General features: G+C 40.8%; 1 protein-coding gene across 1 annotated transcript; it reads left to right on the top strand.

Moving 5' to 3' along the window:
• The first annotated feature begins 13,263 nt into the window (after positions 1-13,263).
• On the top strand, positions 13,264-15,166 carry LOC102079213 (protocadherin alpha-C2-like). The gene has a single exon (XM_005467650.4). It carries the CDS (start codon positions 13,709-13,711, stop codon positions 14,780-14,782), a length of 1,074 nt encoding a protein of 357 aa, XP_005467707.1. The 5' UTR covers positions 13,264-13,708; the 3' UTR covers positions 14,783-15,166.
• The last annotated feature ends 8,295 nt before the right edge of the window (positions 15,167-23,461 follow it).

The raw sequence follows: 23,461 nt of genomic DNA, 5'->3' as shown, positions 1-23,461 counted from the left end.
GACAGACGAGGCTGAGCATAAACTGGTAATACTGGTAAAAGACAACGGCAACGTTTCTCTCTCAGCAACAGCTACTGTGATTGTCAAACTTGTGGAGCCTAAAGAGGCTTTTGCAGCTTCTGATGTTAAAAGTGCAGCAAAAGATGATGAGGACAGTAATGTCATATTTTACCTCATGATAACTTTGGGCGCAGTTTCTGTACTTTTTCTCGTCAGTATCATCGTGCTGATTGCAATGCAGTGCTCCAGATCCACAGACTATACTTCTAAATATCTGCCAGAGACTAATTATGACGGAACACTGTGTCACAGCATCCAGTACAGATCCGGGGAGAAGCGGTACATGTTAGTTGGACCCAGAATGAGTATAGGATCTACTATAGTCCCGGGTAGCCATGCAAACACATTAGTTCTACCCGACAGGCGGAGAGCATCTGAAGAGGTAAGACGTTTTTGTGAAAACTTTAGCTTGTTTTCAGTACCAGTGTTACTCATCTAGTCACACTCAGGTTATACATTTGCTGCATGTGTTACCGTTTCCTTGAAATCACACTGTAGCAAAACAGTCATCTTTATGATATGTCCCGCTTTGCATTGTGGTGTTTTTGAAAATGAAGTGCTTTAAAACATGATTACATTTCATTTTTCACTGTAGTTACCTTTGAGACCGTTTTAATTACCAATACTATTACCGATATTATAGCTAAGCTGCAATAACCAGAATACTTTCTTGTGAATCGGAGAAGTGTTTTTGATATTACTATGTTACATTTTCCTGTTACGTTTGTCAACCTCCGCTTTCTGTTGGTGTTACAATTACAGGTATCTTTGGTAACGAGAGCAGCTATGTCAAGAGCAGCTATCGCTGTCTGTAGTGCTGAAGTATACTGTGGCGCGTTGCCGGTTCCATTCAAAGTAGGGTGTCAGATTAATATACTGTTATGTAAAAGCAGAAAAATTAAATCTTTCTTCAGTATTATTAAAAAATGAATGCAAAATTCAACTGGTGAAATTCAGGGGAAAGAAATACCTCAAGTATCCTTAAGTAAGTGGATAGAACTCTTTTATCGCTATTGTCCTTAGTGACAAATTTTGCACATAAAATACATACCTGTAATGGTCCTTACTTAAAATCATCAGAAATAAACATACAGAGTTGTCCTCTTGGTGTCACTATAACATAAATGGCCATAAAAACACAGTCCCTCCCCTAACAAAGCTTTTTGTCTGGTGGTTCACAGCAAAGAATGCATAATATCTAAAAACGGGAGTCGGATGAGACCGTGGAGTGATCGTAATCGCAAATATAATTATTATAGAAACAGATTCAGGTGTTGTCGTGTGCAACTGGAGAACAATGAGGAATGGAAGACCGTATCGATGCTGTGAGTGCTTCTGGGTTGCTTTTTATTTGACACTGCTGCTGGTTTTCGGAAAGCGGGCTTTGGCTGATTTGAGATACTCTGTTCCGGAGGAGGTCAAAGAGGGAACTATTGTTGGAAATGTGGCCAAGGATCTTGGTATTGACAAAACCTCTTTGACTGATCGTCGGCTCCGTGTTGTTTCTGGATTTAAGGACGCGTTTTTCGAGGTAAACCCGGACAATGGGGCTTTACAGGTTCGTAAGAAAATCGACAGAGAAGAGCTTTGTCACGGTAGCGGTTCATGCCTTATTGAGCTAAAAATCCTTGTTGAAAATCCCCTGGAAATGCATCATATTGCTGTAGAAATTGCTGATGTGAATGATCATGCCCCCAGCTTTTCTGAAAAGGAGCAGACCTTTGAAATCGCCGAGCATACATCACCGGGAACACGATTCCAGCTTCACGCGGCTCGTGATCCTGATGCTGGAATAAACTCTATCCGCATATACACACTAACGTCAAATGAGCATTTCGATATTGAGATTAGTCAAAGTGATGAGGACAAAATACCATTTCTAGTGCTGAAGAAATCTTTAGACAGAGAACAAAAGACTAAACACTTGCTAACTGTAACAGCAGTTGATGGAGGTAAACCTCCAAAATCAGGCACGCTTAATGTATCCGTTATTGTACTTGACATTAATGATAATCGCCCGACATTCAGTCGGGAGACTTACCAAATTGAAATAAAAGAAAATGTCTCTGTTGGTGCTGTTGTTGCAACTGTAGCTGCTATAGACCCAGATGAAGGCACTAACGGAGAAATAGAGTACAGCCTGAGCAAAACATTAGCGCGTAAAGTTTATCAGATATTTGAACTAAATAGTGTAAGTGGACAAATTACGCTAAAAGTAACATTAGATTTTGAGGATTCTGAGATTTATAAACTAGACGTTGAAGCATCTGATAAAGGACAACCTCCATTAATCGGAAGGTGTAGAGTAATAATAAAGATACAAGACATTAATGATAATGCACCAGAAATAGAAGTCACGTCACTGTCAAATACAGTAACCGAAGATTCAAAGCCTGGTACAGTTATTTCACTTATCAGTGTAACGGATAAAGACTCGGGACTTAATGGAAAAATAATTACACACATGACCGAACACGCACCTTTCGAATTAAAACCTTCTTACAAGGAAAACATATATTCCGTGGTCACCAAGGGAGTGTTAGATCGGGAAACTGTATCAGAATACGAAGTAATAATAATAGCTACAGACTGTGGTGAGCCTCCTTTATCCAGTTTTAAAACTCTTAGCATTCAGATAGCAGATGTAAATGACAACAGTCCACAATTTCCCCAAAATCCATTACAATGTTATCTGTCAGAAAATAACTTCGCAGGTGCGCCAATATTTTCTGTAAGTGCAGTAGACCTCGATGCAAATGAAAACGCAGCTATTTCATATCATCTTCTGAGAGAAGGTGGTGAAAATGATGTAATATCTTTTCTAAATGTGAATTCAGATAATGGACAAATCACCGCGCTGAAAAGTTTTGATTTTGAAACACTGAAAACTTTCCAGTTCCAAGTTGTTGCCTCAGATTCTGGAACTCCGCCACTAAGCAACAACGTCACAGTCAACGTCTTCATCCTGGATCAGAACGACAACGCTCCAGTCATCCTGTATCCACTCAGCTCCAACGGTTCTGCACAAGGTGTGGAGGAGATTCCCCGAAACATCAACGCAGGACACTGGGTGACTAAAGTCAGAGCCTATGACGCTGATATAGGATATAACGGCTGGTTGCTCTTTTCACTGCAGGAAGTGACTGACCACAGTCTCTTTGCTTTGGACCGCTATACAGGACAGATCAGAACACTTCGCTCATTCACAGAGACAGACGAGGCTGAGCATAAACTGGTAATACTGGTCAAAGACAACGGCAACGTTTCTCTCTCAGCAACAGCTACTGTGATAGTCAAACTTGTGGAGCCCAAAGAGGCTTTTGCAGCTTCTGATGTTAAAAGTGCAGCAAAAGATGATGAGGACAGCAATGTCATACTTTACCTCATGATAACTTTGGGCGCAGTTTCTGTACTTTTTCTCGTCAGCATCATCGTGCTGATTGCAATGCAGTGCTCCAAATCCACAGACTATACTTCTAAATATCTGCCAGAGACTAATTATGATGGGACACTGTGTCACAGCATCCAGTACAGATCCGGGGAGAAGCGGTACATGCTAGTTGGACCCAGAATGAGTATAGGATCTACTATAGTACATGGCAGCCATGCAAATACTCTAGTGCTTCCTGACAGGAGACATCGTTCTGAAGAGGTAAGACGTTGCCCATTATTTTTTAAATCCTTTAATTTCTATTTCACAAACAGACGCCCTCAAACAGTACTTACTGGGGTATTTTAACATCTATGCAAATATAAATACACGTTTTCTTTTAATTACTTTGGTCTCAGCTTTTGAGAAGTTTCCCTTACAAAGTTGAAAAAAAGTTGAGAAATGTATATTTGTGATGCGTGGGTCTTACACGTTCCCAGCTTTAAATCTAGAATTAGTTAACTTATGGGCAGTATGCATCAGCTTTGTTGTTTTAACACATATCTACTTTCGCTGTGTGAAAGAAACTCTGTATCACTACTTGATGCCCATGGCGATCAAAGTATGTCAAAATGAAATTCATCCCATTCAATCTGAGAAGTATCTGATCCATGTTTCCTAATGCTTCTTCGTGTGCATTAAGTCGGGACAGTCGCTTTAATTTGTAAGGCGTAAAGAAAGCATATAGAGAAGACAAAATATATCTATAATATGAATCACGTTTTGTAACACATCTCCTCTGGGTGTCACTCTTACATCGGAAGACAAAAATCGACTCCGTCCCTCCTCTTTCAAGGCTTTTGTTTCAGATTGAGGAGGGGAAATCGCATATTAAACCCAAACCCACGAGCTGATGGACGGTTTATATTTCGCAAATATGCTATAACTTGCTGTTTGTCGACGCAGGGAGCTTCTGTGTATGTAGGTACTGTTAAATAGCTATGAAGATCACTACAGGATCACGAACGATGAAGGGTTACTGGTTTGTTTTTCATGTGGCCGTATTGCTGCTTTTCGGGAACATGGCTTTTTCTCAGGTACGATATACTGTTCCAGAGGAGGTTGCAGATGGAACTGTAGTTGGATATATTGCGAAAGATCTGGGCCTTGACATCAATTCCTTGGCTGATCGACGTTTTCGTGTTGTGTCTGGAAATGCGGACGCCTTTTTTGAGGTAAACCAGGACAATGGGGCTCTCTATGTTCGCAAGAAAATCGACAGAGAGGTTCTCTGTCAAGGAAGTGGCGCGTGCTTACTGGAGCTTCAAATTCTTGTTGAAAACCCACTGGAAATGCATTATGTAGTTGTGGAAATTACTGATGTAAATGATCATTCCCCTACTTTTTCCGAAAGAAATCAGAGATTTGAAATAGCCGAACATACACTGCCAGGAAGGCGGTTCCAGGTGCACACCGCTCGCGACCCTGATGCAGGAATGAACTCTATTCGTACCTACACCTTAACACCAAACGATCATTTTGAAATAGATGTCCTCCAAAGTGACGAGGACAAAATACCATTTTTAGTTCTAAAAAAGTCGCTGGACAGAGAGCAAAAATGCAGCCATTCACTTGTGGTTACAGCAGTTGATGGGGGTAAACCTCCAAGATCAGGAACACTAAATGTTACCGTTATTGTTCTAGATATTAATGACAATCGCCCGATGTTTACGAAGGAAATTTATGAAATTTCAGTCCCAGAAAACGTTTTGGTTGGCACCAAAATATTTAAAATTAATGCGACAGATCCAGATGAAAACTTAAATGGAGCAATTGAATACAGACTTGGAAAAACTCTAAAGAAGAAAGTGTATGATATATTTGAACTGGATAAGTTAAGTGGGGAAATTATAGTAAAAGGATTGATTGACTATGAAGAAAACGACGTTTACAAACTTGATGTAGAGGCCTCCGATAAAGGAACACCCCCACTGACGGGTGAGTGCAGAGTCATCATAAAAATCACAGATGTTAATGACAATCCACCAGAAATAGAAATCACGTCACTATCAAATTCAGTATCCGAGGACTCCAAGCCTGGTACAGTTATTTCTCTACTCAGTGTAACAGATAGAGATTCCGGAGTGAACGGAAATATTATTACAAGCATAATCTCAGACGTGCCCTTTGAATTAAAGCCGTCGTACAAGGAAAATATATATTCAGTTGTAACCAAGGGACTTTTGGATCGAGAACAAGTGTCTTATTATGAAATAACAATGAAAGCCACGGATTGTGGTGAGCCTCCACTATCTACTTTTAAAACCCTTAGCATTCAAATATCAGATGTAAACGATAACATCCCACAATTCTCGCAGAATCCACTACAGGTTTACCTGTCAGAAAACAACGTTGCTGGAAAGCCAATATTTTCTGTAACAGCGACGGATAAAGACCTGAAAGACAATGCAGCCATTTCATATCACATTGTGAGGGAGGGAAGTAAAAATGATATAATGTCTTTCCTAAGTGTGAATTCTGATAATGGACAAATCATTGCGCTGAAAAGTTTTGATTTTGAAACACTGAAAACTTTCCAGTTCCAAGTTGTTGCCTCAGATTCTGGAACTCCGCCACTAAGCAACAACGTCACAGTCAACGTCTTCATCCTGGATCAGAACGACAACGCTCCAGTCATCCTGTATCCACTCAGCTCAAACGGTTCTGCTCAAGGTGTGGAGGAGATTCCCCGAAACGTCAACGCAGGACACTTGGTGACTAAAGTCAGAGCCTATGACGCTGATATAGGATATAACGGCTGGTTGCTCTTTTCCCTCCAGGAAGTTACTGACCACAGTCTCTTTGCTTTGGACCGCTATACAGGACAGATCAGAACACTTCGCTCATTCACAGAGACTGACGAGGCTGAGCATAAACTGGTAATACTGGTCAAAGACAACGGCAACGTTTCTCTCTCAGCAACAGCTACTGTGATTGTCAAACTTGTGGAGCCCAAAGAGGCTTTTGCAGCTTCTGATGTTAAAAGTGCAGCAAAAGATGATGAGGACAGTAATGTCATATTTTACCTCATGATAACTTTGGGCGCAGTTTCTGTACTTTTTCTCGTCAGTATCATCGTGCTGATTGCAATGCAGTGCTCCAAATCCACAGACTATACTTCTAAATATCTGCCAGAGACTAATTATGACGGAACACTGTGTCACAGCATCCAGTACAGATCCGGGGAGAAGCGGTACATGTTAGTTGGACCCAGAATGAGTATAGGATCTACCATAGTCCCGGGTAGCCATGCAAATACATTAGTTCTACCCGACAGGCGGAGAGCATCTGAAGAGGTAAGACATTTTTGTGAAAACTTTAGCTTGTTTTCAGTACCAGTGTTACTCATCTAGTCACACTCAGGTTATACATTTGCTGCATGTGTTACCGTTTCCTTGAAATCACACTGTAGCAAAACAGTCATCTTTATGATATGTCCCGCTTTGCATTGTGGTGTTTTTGAAAATGAAGTGCTTTAAAACATGATTACATTTCATTTTTCACTGTAGTTACCTTTGAGACCGTTTTAATTACCAATACTATTACCGATATTATAGCTAAGCTGCAATAACCAGAATACTTTCTTGTGAATCGGAGAAGTGTTTTTGATATTACTATGTTACATTTTCCTGTTACGTTTGTCAACCTCCGCTTTCTGTTGGTGTTACAATTACAGGTATCTTTGGTAACGAGAGCAGCTATGTCAAGAGCAGCTATCGCTGTCTGTAGTGCTGAAGTATACTGTGGCGCGTTGCCGGTTCCATTCAAAGTAGGGTGTCAGATTAATATACTGTTATGTAAAAGCAGAAAAATTAAATCTTTCTTCAGTATTATTAAAAAATGAATGCAAAATTCAACTGGTGAAATTCAGGGGAAAGAAATACCTCAAGTATCCTTAAGTAAGTGGATAGAACTCTTTTATCGCTATTGTCCTTAGTGACAAATTTTGCACATAAAATACATACCTGTAATGGTCCTTACTTAAAATCATCAGAAATAAACATACAGAGTTGTCCTCTTGGTGTCACTATAACATAAATGGCCATAAAAACACAGTCCCTCCCCTAACAAAGCTTTTTGTCTGGTGGTTCACAGCAAAGAATGCATAATATCTAAAAACGGGAGTCGGATGAGACCGTGGAGTGATCGTAATCGCAAATATAATTATTATAGAAACAGATTCAGGTGTTGTCGTGTGCAACTGGAGAACAATGAGGAATGGAAGACCGTATCGATGCTGTGAGTGCTTCTGGGTTGCTTTTTATTTGACACTGCTGCTGGTTTTCGGAAAGCGGGCTTTGGCTGATTTGAGATACTCTGTTCCGGAGGAGGTCAAAGAGGGAACTATTGTTGGAAATGTGGCCAAGGATCTTGGTATTGACAAAACCTCTTTGACTGATCGTCGGCTCCGTGTTGTTTCTGGATTTAAGGACGCGTTTTTCGAGGTAAACCCGGACAATGGGGCTTTACAGGTTCGTAAGAAAATCGACAGAGAAGAGCTTTGTCACGGTAGCGGTTCATGCCTTATTGAGCTAAAAATCCTTGTTGAAAATCCCCTGGAAATGCATCATATTGCTGTAGAAATTGCTGATGTAAATGATCATTCCCCCAGCTTTTCTGAAAAGGAGCAGACCTTTGAAATCGCCGAGCATACATCTCCGGGAACACGATTCCAGCTACACGCGGCTCGTGATCCTGATGCTGGAATAAACTCTATCCGCATATACACACTAACGTCAAATGAGCATTTCGATATTGAGATTAGTCAAAGTGATGAGGACAAAATACCATTTCTAGTGCTGAAGAAATCTTTAGACAGAGAAGAAAAGAATAAACACTTGCTAACTGTAACAGCAGTTGATGGAGGTAAACCTCCAAAATCAGGCACGCTTAATGTATCCGTTATTGTTCTTGACAGTAATGATAATCGCCCGACATTCAGTCGGGAGACTTACCAAATTGAAATAAAAGAAAATGTCTCTGTTGGTGCTGTTGTTGCAACTGTAGCTGCTATAGACCCAGATGAAGGCACTAACGGGGAAATAGAGTACAGCCTGAGCAAAACATTAGCGCGTAAAGTTTATCAGATATTTGAACTGGATAGTGTAAGTGGACAAATTACGCTAAAAGTAACATTAGATTTTGAGGATTCTGAGATTTATAAACTAGACGTTGAAGCATCTGATAAAGGACAACCTCCATTAATCGGAAGGTGTAGAGTAATAATAAAGATACAAGACATTAATGATAATGCACCAGAAATAGAAGTCACGTCACTGTCAAATACAGTAATCGAAGATTCAAAGCCTGGTACAGTTATTTCACTTATCAGTGTAACGGATAAAGACTCGGGACTTAATGGAAAAATAATTACACACATGACCGACAACGCACCTTTCGAATTAAAACCTTCTTACAAGGAAAACATATATTCCGTGGTCACCAAGGGAGTGTTAGATCGGGAAACTGTACCAGAATACGAAGTAATAATAATAGCTACAGACTGTGGTGAGCCTCCTTTATCCAGTTTTAAAACTCTTAGCATTCAGATAGCAGATGTAAATGACAACAGTCCACAATTTCCCAGAAACCCATTACAGTGTTACCTGACAGAAAATAACTTCGCAGGTGCGCCAATATTTTCTGTAAGTGCAGTAGACCTCGATGCAAATGAAAACGCAGCTATTTCATATCATCTTCTGAGAGAAGGTGGTGAAAATGATGTAATATCTTTTCTAAATGTGAATTCAGATAATGGACAAATCACCGCGCTGAAAAGTTTTGACTTTGAAACACTGAAAACTTTCCAGTTCCAAGTTGTTGCCTCAGATTCTGGAACTCCGCCACTAAGCAACAACGTCACAGTCAACGTCTTCATCCTGGATCAGAACGACAACGCTCCAGTCATCCTGTATCCACTCAGCTCCAACGGTTCTGCACAAGGTGTGGAGGAGATTCCCCGAAACGTCAACGCAGGACACTTGGTGACTAAAGTCAGAGCCTATGACGCTGATATAGGATATAACGGCTGGTTGCTCTTTTCACTGCAGGAAGTGACTGACCACAGTCTATTTGCTTTGGACCGCTATACAGGACAGATCAGAACACTTCGCTCATTCACAGAGACAGACGAGGCTGAGCATAAACTGCTCATACGAGTCAAAGACAACGGCAACGTTTCTCTCTCAGCAACAGCTACTGTGATTGTCAAACTTGTGGAGCCCAAAGAGGCTTTTGCAGCTTCTGATGTTAAAAGTGCAGTAAAAGATGATGAAGACAGTAATGTCATATTTTACCTCGTGATAACTTTGGGCGCAGTTTCTGTACTTTTTCTCGTCAGTATCATCGTGCTGATTGCAATGCAGTGCTCCAAATCCACAGACTATACTTCTAAATATCTGCCAGAGACTAATTATGATGGGACACTGTGTCACAGCATCCAGTACAGATCAGGAGAGAAGCGGTACATGCTAGTTGGACCCAGAATGAGTATAGGATCTACTATAGTCCCTGGAAGCCATGCAAATACATTGGTGATGCCAGACAGGAGGAGAACATCTGAGGAGGTAAGACTAACATATAGCACATACCGTGCATCCAGCTCAGATGTGTCTCAGCTGTTACTTGGTCTGCAAGATTAAACCTTTTGATAACTCATGATGAATGAATTAATGGGTTCGTTGCTTTTTGTATCCATATCAATACAAAAATGTGTACAAATTCAAAATAATTACGAATACTATGAGTTTGTTTGTTTTTAGATTTTTTTTTAGTAGAAATATCGGAGAAATATATACAACAACAAGCACTACTACTGCTACTAACAACAACAACAACAACAACAACAACAACAACAACAACAATAATAATGGTGAGAAGACGAAGAAAACAAGAAGCAAACATTGCGCAGCGTTTTGTGCATGTACGTTCCTCCATGTACGTTCTTCCGACGTGACGTGTTAAATTGGTACTGTGGCGGAGTTTACTAATATACACCGTTTATTTTCTCAATAACAAATGAGACTAATAAAAAGTCTCTGACTGTTAAGATGGCGGAGCCCTGCCCTTAGCATATTATAGTGTGTTTGCTGCAACTTGAGTTTATCTGCTGACTTATGTTGAGGTGGCTGTTGTTACTAACATATAGAAAAACCTTTCAGAGTATAAATCGTCTAAAATGTTGTCCTCTTGGCGTCACTGTTACACCGAGCATTCCATAAAGGAATTAGGTCCTCCCCTAAGAAGGCTTTTGTTTGATACCGCACAGCAAAGCGGATGTGAGTCGGATGAGACGGTGCCATATGTTTTCTTTACATACTTTACGAAAAGCCAAGGATATGTAAACTAAGCTTCCTTTAGAAATAGGTTTTATGTGTAAATGTGTTGTTTGAGAAGGATGGCCGAGAGAACACGCAGCAGATCAGGCAACTGCTGTTGCTTTGCTTTTCATTTCTCTTTGCTGCTGATTTTCGGAGAGCAGGCTTTCGCTGAACTGAGATACTCGATTCCAGAGGAGATGAAAGAAGGGACTATTGTTGGAAATGTTGCTAAGGATCTTGGTCTTGACAAAACCTCTTTGGCTGATCGTCTGTTACGTGTTGTATCGGACTCTAAGGATGCGTTTTTCGAGGTGAATCCGGACAATGGTGTGTTACTGGTTCGTAAGAAAATCGACAGAGAGGAACTGTGCCATGGAAGTGGTGCATGCATGATAGAGCTAAAAATGCTTGTAGAGAACCCACTGGAAATCCACTATGTAGCTGTAGAAATTACTGATGTTAATGACCATTCCCCGAGTTTTTCTGAAAAACAACAAACCTTTGAAGTAGCAGAACAATCATCCCCGGGAACACGATTGGAACTGCATGCGGCCAGTGATCCTGATGCTGGCATAAATTCTATCCGCACATATTCATTATCTTCAAATGATCACTTTGATATAGAGATTAGTCAAAGTGATGAGGACAAAATACCATTTCTAATTCTGAAGAATTCCTTAGACAGAGAAAAAAAACATAAACATTTCCTCTTTGTAACCGCGGTTGATGGAGGTAAACCTCCGCGATCAGGCACGCTTAATGTTTCCATTACTGTTCTTGATACTAATGATAATCGCCCGACGTTTAAACAAGATACTTATCAAATAGAAATATTTGAAAACGTTTCGGTTGGAACGACTGTTGCAAAGGTAAATGCAACAGATCCGGATGAAGGGGCAAATGGGGAATTAGAGTATAGCCTTAGTAAAACATTAGCGCGTAAAATTTATGAAATATTTGAACTGGATAGTGTAAGCGGAGAAATTACACTGAAAGGAGGGTTGGATTTTGAAGATTCCGAGGTTTATAAACTAGATGTGCAGGCGTCAGACAAAGGAACGCCTCCTTTAACAAGCAGGTGTAGAGTGATTGTGAAAATTAAGGACGTCAATGACAATCCACCGGAAATAGAAGTCACGTCACTGTCAAATACAGTGTCTGAAGATTCAAAGCCTGGTAAAGTTATTTCACTTATCAGTGTAAAGGATAAAGACTCTGGAGTTAATGGGAAAATTATTTCACGGATAACTCAGGGCATTCCCTTTGACTTAAAACCATCTTATAAAGAAAATACTTACTCAATTGTTACTAGCGGGTTTCTGGACCGAGAGGTGGTGTCACATTATGATATTACAATAGAAGCTACAGACTGTGGTGAGCCTCCTTTATCCAGTTTTAAAACTCTTAACATTCAGATAGCAGATGTAAATGACAACAGTCCACAATTCCTGCAAAACCCATTACAATGTTATCTGTCAGAAAATAACTTCGCAGGTGCGCCAATATTTTCAGTAAGCGCATCGGACAACGATGCAAATGAAAACGCAGCTATTTCATATCATCTTCTGAGAGGAGGTGGTGAAAATGATGTCACAGCTTTCCTAAATGTGAATTCAGATAATGGACAAATCACCGCGCTGAAAAGTTTTGACTTTGAAACACTGAAAACTTTCCAGTTCCAAGTTGTTGCCTCAGATTCTGGAACTCCGCCACTAAGCAACAATGTCACAGTCAACGTCTTCATCCTGGATCAGAACGACAACGCTCCAGTCATCCTGTATCCACTCAGCTCCAACGGCTCTGCTCAAGGCGTGGAGGAGATTCCCCGAAACGTCAACGCAGGACACTTGGTGACTAAAGTCAGAGCCTATGACGCTGATATAGGATATAACGGCTGGTTGCTCTTTTCACTCCAGGAAGTTACTGACCACAGTCTCTTTGCTTTGGACCGCTATACAGGACAGATCAGAACACTTCGCTCATTCACAGAGACTGATGAGGCTGAGCATAAACTGGTAATACTGGTCAAAGACAACGGCAACGTTTCTCTCTCAGCAACAGCTACTGTGATTGTCAAACTTGTGGAGCCCAAAGAGGCTTTTGCAGCTTCTGATGTTAAAAGTGCAGCAAAAGATGATGAGGACAGTAATGTCATATTTTACCTCATGATAACTTTGGGTGCAGTTTCTGTACTTTTTCTCGTCAGCATTATTGTGCTGATTGCAATGCAGTGCTCCAAATCCACAGAATATACTTCTAAATATCTGCCAGAGACTAATTATGATGGGACACTGTGTCACAGCATCCAGTACAGATCAGGAGAGAAGCGGTACATGCTAGTTGGACCCAGGATGAGTATAGGATCTACTATAGTTCCGGGAAGTCATGCAAATACTCTAGTGCTTCCCGACAGGAGAAGAACATCTGAAGAGGTAAGATGCTTTAAATGGCCAAAACTCTAGTTTTGCTTTAAGTAGAGATTGAGAACAAACTTGCCTTGATTTGCCATTTAGAGGTGTTGGTGAATGCTGTCAGTGGTGCTGAAACCACGCACTATTTATCTTCTTCTTTCTTTCCTAACACCATGAAATTTGACATGTCTTTCTTAACACAAGATGTACTATTATCCAGGGAAAGAAATTCTTTGATAGTCACTTGGTGTCACTATCTGAGCAGAAAAGTGTTTAAAGATAAGCTCTTTGTCAGCAGTATGGGACCTCCTATTTGTGGGATGGGTTTCACTCGATGCCTCCTCTTCATTTAGAGCATATATTCAGCTTATGTGAACCTGATACTGCACGGTAGCCTGTCTGGTGATATGAATATTTTTTATTATTTTTCTCAACTCGTGGAAAACTCGGTATTGTAAATCACAGAAGAACATTTTTATTTCCTAATTATGGAGCGAAAACGACCTGGAGCATCAAAAGACGAATTGCGGTGGATCGCTTTCATTGTTGTAGTTATTCTAGTGTGGAGCAGCGCTTCGGCGCAGATCAGATATTCCATTGCCGAGGGAGTCAATGAAGGAACTGCTGTTGGAAATATAGCGAAGGATTTGGGATTGGAGAAGAATACATTGAAAGAGAGAGGATGTCGCATTGTTGAGGGTTCATCGGAGTCGTTTTTTCACGTTGACCAAAACGATGGAATATTATATGTTGACCGTATTATTGACAGAGAGAAGGTTTGTGAGAGAAACATTGCGTGTTTGATCAACCTAAAAACAGTGCTTGAAAACCCTCTTGAAATTCATTATGTGACTGTGGAGATTCAGGATGTGAACGATCATGCTCCTAGCTTTTCAGTTAAACAGTACCGTCTCGAAATTTCGGAGTCAGTTTTACCAGGTTTGCGCCTCCAGCTGCAGGCAGCGCATGACCCCGATGTTGGTCAGTTTTCTGTCCAAGAGTATAAGCTCAGTCCCAATAATCACTTTCGATTAGAAGTTAAAGATCGCGGAAAAGAGGGAAAAATACCGATTTTAGTCTTACTCAAGACGCTGGACAGGGAAACAAAGAAAATTCATAAGCTACTTCTTTCAGCTATTGATGGAGGGAAGCCAAGTAAATCTGGAACAGCTGAAATATTTATTGATGTGTTGGACGTTAATGATAATATGCCAGTTTTCAATGAAGACACGTACTCGGTACTTGTGAACGAAAACACTCCCACCGGTACAACAATAGTAAAAGTAAATGCTTCTGACTTAGACGAGGGATCAAATGGTGAGCTTATCTATTCTTTAGGTAGCAATGTAAACCACAGGATACGCGAACTATTTCGTGTTGATCCAAACACCGGTGAAATTATTATTCAAGATGTGCTAGATTTCGAATCAGAGGAAAGTTATGAAATTGATATACAAGCGTCTGATAAAGGCTCGGCTCCGTTAAGGACTGTTAAGAGATTTTCAAATGTTTCAAGTATTATTCCCACTGCCATTTGTACGTTATTGAAAGTTTATCTTTAATTTTAGTGTTAATAGTTGTTTACCCATTTATTCTTTCCATTTAATCGTATTTTATGATTTTACTGTTTCGCTGAAGTGAAGCTTAAATGAAAGACAAAAGCATAGTGTTCTCAGATATGATTCACCCAGTATATTTCCTCTGCACCTGGCTCTCTACGAGCCGTTTCACTCCCAGGAAGGGGAGAGCAGGACGTTCTTATCTATACACTCCCAAATACAAAGAGGGGCCCATTCTTCAGAATCACACACACACACTCTGAGATCATAAACTTCACACACACACACATACTCTGAAACGCTATAAATAAAGAACTGCCACAAATGCTGGTTGTGAGCCTGAGACAGCAGCACTCACCCAGCGTGCGCACGTTGTTACCATCTAAACTGTCTTGAGTGTCTTTATTTCGCCTGAAGAATGTCTTGTTTAAATATTTACTCCTTACATTTATTTGGTCCTTCGAGCCAACAGAGTGACCTCGTCGTTTCCTGGATTTGTGAACCCACGCTGCAAAGTCTGTCGCGACAGCCTGTTTCTAGTGAAACAGTAAAGACCAACTACGTGAATTCGCCGTTGGCCAGCGTTTTTAGCAAGAGGTCCACGATCCCAGGGAGCGAGGAGGATTCTCTCTGACCGGCATTTTCATCCGAAGCAGGTGAATATAAACACTCAACAACACATTGCGGCTAAAATCGGTTTTTAGATTGACACGGTTCTTAAAAGACCCGTCCTTTAAGGACTGGAGGTCAGGGATCTCACTCTTATGAGTGAAAGGGCTCGCCTGTAAGACGGAGTTTGACGGTCCTGTGTGGGGTCACTCCGCAGTTTAAAAGGTTGGAAGTCAGGGATCTCACTCTCACGAGTGAATGAAAATAAAGGGATCTCACTCTTACGAGTGAATGAAAATAAAGGGATCTCACTCTCACGAGTGAATGAAAATAAAGGGATCTCACTCTCACGAGTGAATGAAAATAAAGGGATCTCACTCTTACGAGTGAATGAAAATAAAGGGATCTCACTCTCACGAGTGAATGAAAATAAAGGGATCTCACTCTTATGAGTGAAAGGGCTCGCCTGTAAGACGGAGTTTGACGGTCCTGTGTGGGGTCACTCCGCAGTTTAAAAGGTTGGAAGTCAGGGATCTCACTCTCACGAGTGAATGAAAATAAAGGGATCTCACTCTTACGAGTGAATGAAAATAAAGGGATCTCACTCTTACGAGTGAATGAAAATAAAGGGATCTCACTCTTACGAGTGAATGAAAATAAAGGGATCTCACTCTCACGAGTGAATGAAAATAAAGGGATCTCACTCTCACGAGTGAATGAAAATAAAGGGATCTCACTCTCACGAGTGAATGAAAATAAAGAACGTGTCAATTAAAATAGGATTATAGTACCGCGTGTGAAGTTTATGTGTTGTTGAAGAGTGAGTGACCTTTTGAATAGAAGCAACAGGTTTCTGCACCACTCTTACTGTTTCCTGTGTTGACCGATGTACTGGTGAGAAGGGGTCAAAGGTTGCGCTTCAACGCATAAAATTAAGGCCGCCCTGGGTCTAGACCAGGGTAGAAGGCTGCCTTAATAACCTCCCCCGACTCTAATATCAGCGAAGGTCACACAGAGTGTATGTTGGCAGTATTAATAAATAAAAGCAAAACAAGGTGTTTCCAAATACAATAAATCAAAATAAATTATAAGCAATTTACAATAAAATATTATTGATAACTCTAAGCCCAAAAAATGGGAAATAAACCCGCAAAGCCTGAATTGACTGCAGATGAACTATGGTTAGAAAAGAAATGCCCCAGTGCAGGTTACATGAAAGCTGTTTTAACACAGGCATTTGGAGAAAAACAACGTCTGCTTGCATTTTACTTCTGCAAATTAGACTCTGTTGTGTGCAGGCCGGTGTAGCTGCAGCAGAGGCAGTAAAAGGTCAGCTGACATTGTTTTAGGACACACTTTAATCATCAAAGTGCCCCATGCTGTGACTTCTGAAACAGCTCTCTTCATGCAACTTCATGCTTGATGATGATAATTTCAGAGCCAGCTGAGAGCTGGGTTGAGAGCGATGCTTTGTTTTAAGTGACAAAGCAGAAAAGTTAAACTTAGTTTGTTTTTGTTTGTTTGTTTGTTTTTTAATACGAGAGAATGGTAATGGATAAGAAGTGATATTTTGTTTAAGTGTTGAAGAAAGCTAAATACTGCAACATACGTCTAGTGCATGATCTGCGAGCAATGAATGGATCATCTTATTTATCTTTAAATAAACTCCGATTATGGAGACCTGAGTCACATACTTAGGGCACACCCTTAGGTGAAGGCAGAAAGCTACTAAACAAAGAAAAGAAGCTATATACAATGCGCGATAGCCACAAGACTAAGCACTCACATTCTTTCTGACTCTTAATGAGCCTGAGTTATGACCTTGGCTCCCTATTTTTCTGCCTCCACCAGAGATGGGAGTGAAGCTCCCGTGGAATGTGCTCTGTTCTCCTTACTGCATCTATAAAAATAGCATTCAGTAACTTGGATATAACCTTTCTACTTACATTTAGGTGGAAGTGCAGACTAGATGAAAACAGTTAAATTCAACAAAGAGTTCGATTACTCTGGAGAAACGGGAAATGTGTCTGTAACAGGAAAACGTGTAACAGGAACTACATGCCCATACAAAGGAGCTGACTGTGTCAAGACGCAGACAGACAGAGAGACACAGAGACAGCCAATATGTTTATTCTAACTGTTTTAATAGTTTTGCAATTTTCGTTAGTTTTATTTTTCTTTAGTTTTGACTTAAGATTTTAAAACTAAACACATTTTTGCTACAAAATCAGTTAATTTTGTGACCACTCATTGCAGTTTTAGATAGTTTTACTTTTGTTTTTATTTTTATTTCTGTTAACGAAAGAATATTTTTTTTTTTTTTTTTTTTTTTTTTTTTTTTTTTTTGACTTCTAGTTTTGTTTTTTCGTTGGTTTGACTTATCAATGATGAATTTGATCTGCAGTACGCCATTTTGAAAATATGGCATAACAGAGGGCAACAATTTTGCAGACCAAGCAGCAAAATCAGTAGCAGTACAAACAGTAGACGCACTTATGGTGACAACACCTCTATGCAAATTCCACTGGATATCTTGAGAAATGAACCACACATTTGTGCCATTACTAGAGCGAAAGAAATGGTTGAGGTGCGGAGCAATTCTACAGGATGATCTGATCATATGTGATGGGAAACCGTTACAACCGAAGTCTTTATACAAAAACAGTAGCTCTTGTGACACATGAAGTTGTTCATGCGTCAACAGGAGGGAGTCTAATTAGTTAAAAACACTAGTTAAAGACACTTCTATACATTAAATTTCAAACAAGTCAATAAGAGAAACAACTCTAGCAGAGTGGATGACAAAGTTGCTGGAAAACAGAGAAATAGTTTTGAACAATCAACTGCCGAGTGATTCTCTTCCAGTTTCTTGCAGGTTGAAAAAGGGTTGAACCAATCCGAGAACCACAATCTCCCAAATAGAAAAGTGAGCAGTAAAGTCTAGACTGCAGACCGCTCTAACCTCTGGTGTTCACTCGGTGGGGAGAAGGGCTATCAGTGGCAACACTGAGACACTCGCTCCTCTTGCTGGGTGTCTACTCATTGGAGGCCAAGGGTGTGTCCACGGTCGAGAAGAGGAGAAACGCTCACAGAGGGAGACCTGATGGAGATGGAAATACTAAATGCAAACCAGGATGCCCCTGAGGGTGAGAAACCGCACAGACGACGTCGATGCTGGACAAGAGGATGCCAACTGACCACTGTCACAACGATGTGTTCCATGCTCGTGTTCACAGTATTCTTATCACTGGCCCTGGTAGGCATGAACACGGCCTGCACCAGCAACCCATGTGACCCACACTGCCCGAGGATTTACCGGCAGGCTCCAAATGTGACGTGTCCTGAAAGGGGAACCATTTTTAAGCTGCAGCCTATGCCCAGAAGAACGCGCAGCGCAACGAGAAACAAAGAAGTGGAGAACAATGCTGCACCTTCATACCTAACAACACTGCAGCTGACGGCAGTCTGACCAGAGCCCTGGAAAGACTGAAGACCTTGAATGAGAGAATGAAAGAACATTCTGGAGTGGACACTTCCATGTGGGACAGCTGGATGGACATGTTTGGAAAGTACCGCAGCCTAGTGTCATCAATCCTAGTGTCAATAGCTGTTTTTGCAGCCATATTGACCCTATGTGGCTGTTGTTGTATTCCCTGCATAAGATCCATGATCAACAGACTGATAGCCACAGCTATTACACCGGACCCTGTCGGCCAAAAAGAAATTATGACACTGCTGGAGCACGCCGACACTAACTCAAACACCGACGACGAAGATGAAGAAACAACCTGTAACTAAAAGGAAAAAGACACTCCTGTTAATAATGAAGCAACAGTTAAAAATGCACTGTCAAGAGACTGTATGCTGATAAAAGTTAAAATGTGTAAAACAAATTAACAACAGGAGGGATATGTTAAGAGATTTTCAAATGTTTCAAGTATTATTCCCACTGCCATTTGTACGTTATTGAAAGTTTATCTTTAATTTTAGTGTTAATAGTTGTTTACCCATTTATTCTTTCCATTTAATCGTATTTTATGATTTTACTGTTTCGCTGAAGTGAAGCTTAAATGAAAGACAAAAGCATAGTGTTCTCAGATATGATTCACCCAGTATATTTCCTCTGCACCTGGCTCTCTACGAGCCGTTTCACTCCCAGGAAGGGGAGAGCAGGACGTTCTTATCTATACACTCCCAAATACAAAGAGGGGCCCATTCTTCAGAATCACACACACACACTCTGAGATCATAAACTTCACACACACACACATACTCTGAAACGCTATAAATAAAGAACTGCCACAAATGCTGGTTGTGAGCCTGAGACAGCAGCACTCACCCAGCGTGCGCACGTTGTTACCATCTAAACTGTCTTGAGTGTCTTTATTTCGCCTGAAGAATGTCTTGTTTAAATATTTACTCCTTACAAGGACAGACAAAAGTGTGTTGGTGAAGATTGTTGATTTGAATGATAATGCCCCTCAGATAGAGGTCACTTCGTTTTCAAAGGCAATAACCGAGGATGCAAGACTGGGAACTACTGTGGCATTAATCAGTGTTATCGATAAAGACTCTGGTCTTAACGGGAAAGTAATTTGCTCATTTAATGAAGAAGTCCCTTTCAAATTGTCACCTTCAACACACGACAACATGTATTCCATAATTACAAAATCGCCCCTGGATAGAGAAAAGCAGGCCATATATGATGTAACAATAGTTGCAAAAGATGCAGGCACACCCTCGCTGACTTCTGTAAAAAGCATTACTATTATTGTATCGGATGTGAATGATAACAGGCCGGAGTTTTCGGCGAACCCTTACACTTTTTATGTTACTGAGAACAATTTACCAGGAGTTTCACTGTTTTCTGTGAGGGCATCAGACCACGACGAGGGTGAAAATTCCCATATTTCATATCATATCCTGAGAGACGAAAAAGAGAATAGTAAACTTTCTTCATACAGTCTTAATATCAATTCTGATAATGGGGAGATTTTAGCGCTGAAAAGTTTTGACTTTGAAACGCTGAAAACTTTCCAGTTCCAAGTTGTTGCCTCAGATTCTGGAACTCCGTCACTAAGCAACAACGTCACAGTCAACGTCTTCATCCTGGATCAGAACGACAACGCTCCAGTCATCCTGTATCCACTCAGCTCCAACGGCTCTGCTCAAGGTGTGGAGGAGATTCCCCGAAACGTCAACGCAGGACACTTGGTGACTAAAGTCAGAGCCTATGACGCTGATATAGGATATAACGGCTGGTTGCTCTTTTCACTGCAGGAAGTGGCTGACCACGGTCTCTTTGCTTTGGACCGCTATACAGGACAGATCAGAACGCTTCGCTCATTCACAGAGACAGACGAGGCTGAGCATAAACTGCTCATACTGGTCAAAGACAACGGCAACGTTTCTCTCTCAGCAACAGCTACTGTGATTGTCAAACTTGTGGAGCCCAAAGAGGCTTTTGCAGCTTCTGATGTTAAAAGTGCGACAAAAGATGATGAGGACAGTAATGTCATATTTTACCTCATGATAACTTTGGGCGCAGTTTCTGTGCTTTTTCTCATAAGTATCATCGTGCTGATTGCAATGCAGTGCTCCAAATCCACAGACGATACTTCTAAGTATTTACAAAAGGCAGATTATGACGGGACACTGTGTCACAGCATCCAGTACAGATCAGGAGACAGGAAGTACATGCTAGTTGGACCCAGAATGAGTATAGGATCTACTATAGTTTCGGGCAGCCATGCAAATACTCTAGTGATGCCAGACAGAAGACGCCCACCTGAAGAGGTGAGTAATAACTTGTTGCCATGTATTCTACCCCAAGTAATGATTTTTGTCATTCAATTTCAATTTCAATTCAATTCAATTCAATCTTTATTGGCAGACTTCATGTCCATAAAAAACGAGACAGAAACACACACACATATATATCTATTCTTAATGGTGGTGAAACTGGATTTGGATAGAATTTCGACAATGACCTCAAACACGTCTGTTTAGTGATGCAGTAGCGATAACTATTTGTCAGCTTGATATCATAAAATGTACTAATACACATATTCACGAGGTGGCGGTACCTTGTCAGTATAACGCCTTATAGCGTCTCTGCACGTCATACCCGAGTCCAACCGCGCTACATGCAGTCTGGTTTGAGAGTGTTTAGTTGAAAGACTTGCTCTAAGCGTGTGGTGACTATTATTTTATACTGACAAATAATATACGAGAAGTGGATTTATTTCTTGCTGCTATGGAGACAAAAATCTAAACATGTGGCGAATGATGGAAGCGTTTGGATTTTTACGTTTACCTCACAGTATGAAACAAAGGCGACGGGAATCATGGCGACAGCGATCACCACTCATCAGCGTTTTTGTTGCGCTTTTATTTTTCACAATCGCTTCGGGACAGCTGAGGTACTCTATATCAGAAGAGCTAACAGAAGGGAGTTTTGTTGGGAATATCGCTAAGGATTTGGGAATAGATCTGAATATAATGAAGCAGAGGGGATTTCGCATTATATCTGGCTCGACTGAACCTCTTTTCAATGTAAATGAGGATGATGGGGTCCTTTACGCAAACCGCAAAATAGACCGAGAGGAAGTATGTAAGGATAATAATGTTTGTGTAATTAGTCTCAAAACTGTGCTTGAAAACCCGCTAGAAATACATTATGTCACAGTGGAAATAGCGGATTTAAACGACCACTCTCCTGCATTTCCTGACAAAGCTCAGAAACTAGAGATCTCCGAGTCTGCATTACCAGGAGCAGAGTATCAGTTACAAAACGCTCACGATCCGGATAGTGGCACAAACTCTATCCAACAGTATAAAATAAGTCAGAACGATCATTTTCGTTTAGAGATTAAAGACAGAGGCAAAGATGGTAAAACTCCAACTTTAACGTTAGGTAAACAGCTAGACAGAGAGGTTAAAAGTAGCCATAAATTGGTGCTCATGGCTATAGACGGTGGAACACCTCAAAAGACGGGCACAGTTGAAATATGCATAGATGTTTTAGACGTTAATGACAACATGCCAGTGTTTATCCAAGATACATATTCAGCAGTACTACAGGAAAACACCCCGGCTGGCACAACAGTCATTCAGGTTAACGCAACCGATTTGGATGATGGTCCCAATGGGGAAGTAGTTTATTCATTTGGCAGTGGCGTAAAAGCTAAAATTCGAGAGCTTTTTGATATAGACTCTGTTACTGGGGAGATAATTGTCAAAGGTCACATAGATTTTGAAGAACAAGACAGCTATCACATTGATATACAAGCCTCTGATAAGGGAAGCATTCCATTTAAAACTTATAAAAGTGTGATAATTAACATTGGAGACATAAATGATAATCCCCCTGAGATAGAAGTGGCATCGCTGTCAAGTGCAGTTTCAGAGGACTCTGGACCAGGAACAACGGTCGCGCTTCTCAGCATTACAGATTCAGACTCTGGGTTAAATGGAAAAATAATCAGCTATATCGCAGGGGACAGCCCTTTTACGCTAACTCCGTCAATACAAGATAACATGTTCGCCGTGGTCACCAAGTCACAGCTGGACAGAGAGCAACAATCAACATATGATATAACAATAATCGCAAAGGACGCTGGTGAGCCAGCCTTAACATCGGAAAAGACAGTAAATGTGTTTGTGTCAGACACGAATGATAATAGTCCGCAGTTTTCAGCGAGTCCCTATAAGTTCTTCATTAACGAAAACAACCCACCGGGAGCTTCTGTGTTTTGTATAACGGCATACGACGGTGATGAAGGAGACAATGCGATTATCTCATATCATATTCTTAGGAATGCGGGTCATGAAAATAAAGTTACATCATTTCTAAATATTAACTCCGAAAATGGGGAGGTTTCAGCGCTGAAAAGTTTTGACTTTGAAACGCTGAAAACTTTCCAGTTCCAAGTTGTTGCCTCAGATTCTGGAACTCCGTCACTAAGCAACAACGTCACAGTCAACGTCTTCATCCTTGATCGGAACGACAACGCTCCAGTCATCCTGTATCCACTCAGCTCCAACGGCTCTGCTCAAGGTGTGGAGGAGATT

The sequence above is a fragment of the Oreochromis niloticus genome, linkage group LG2, assembly GCF_001858045.2.
Source record: "Oreochromis niloticus isolate F11D_XX linkage group LG2, O_niloticus_UMD_NMBU, whole genome shotgun sequence".
NCBI lineage: Eukaryota > Metazoa > Chordata > Actinopteri > Cichliformes > Cichlidae > Oreochromis > Oreochromis niloticus.
The sequence above is the reverse complement of the archived record's forward strand: the minus strand, read 5'-3'. Positions and strand labels throughout refer to the sequence as shown.

What these genes read in the sequence shown, in the direction of transcription:
- LOC102079213 (XM_005467650.4), top strand. Translation starts at nt 13,709, where the DNA reads ATGGAGCGAAAACGACCTGGAGCATCAAAAGACGAATTGCGGTGGATC.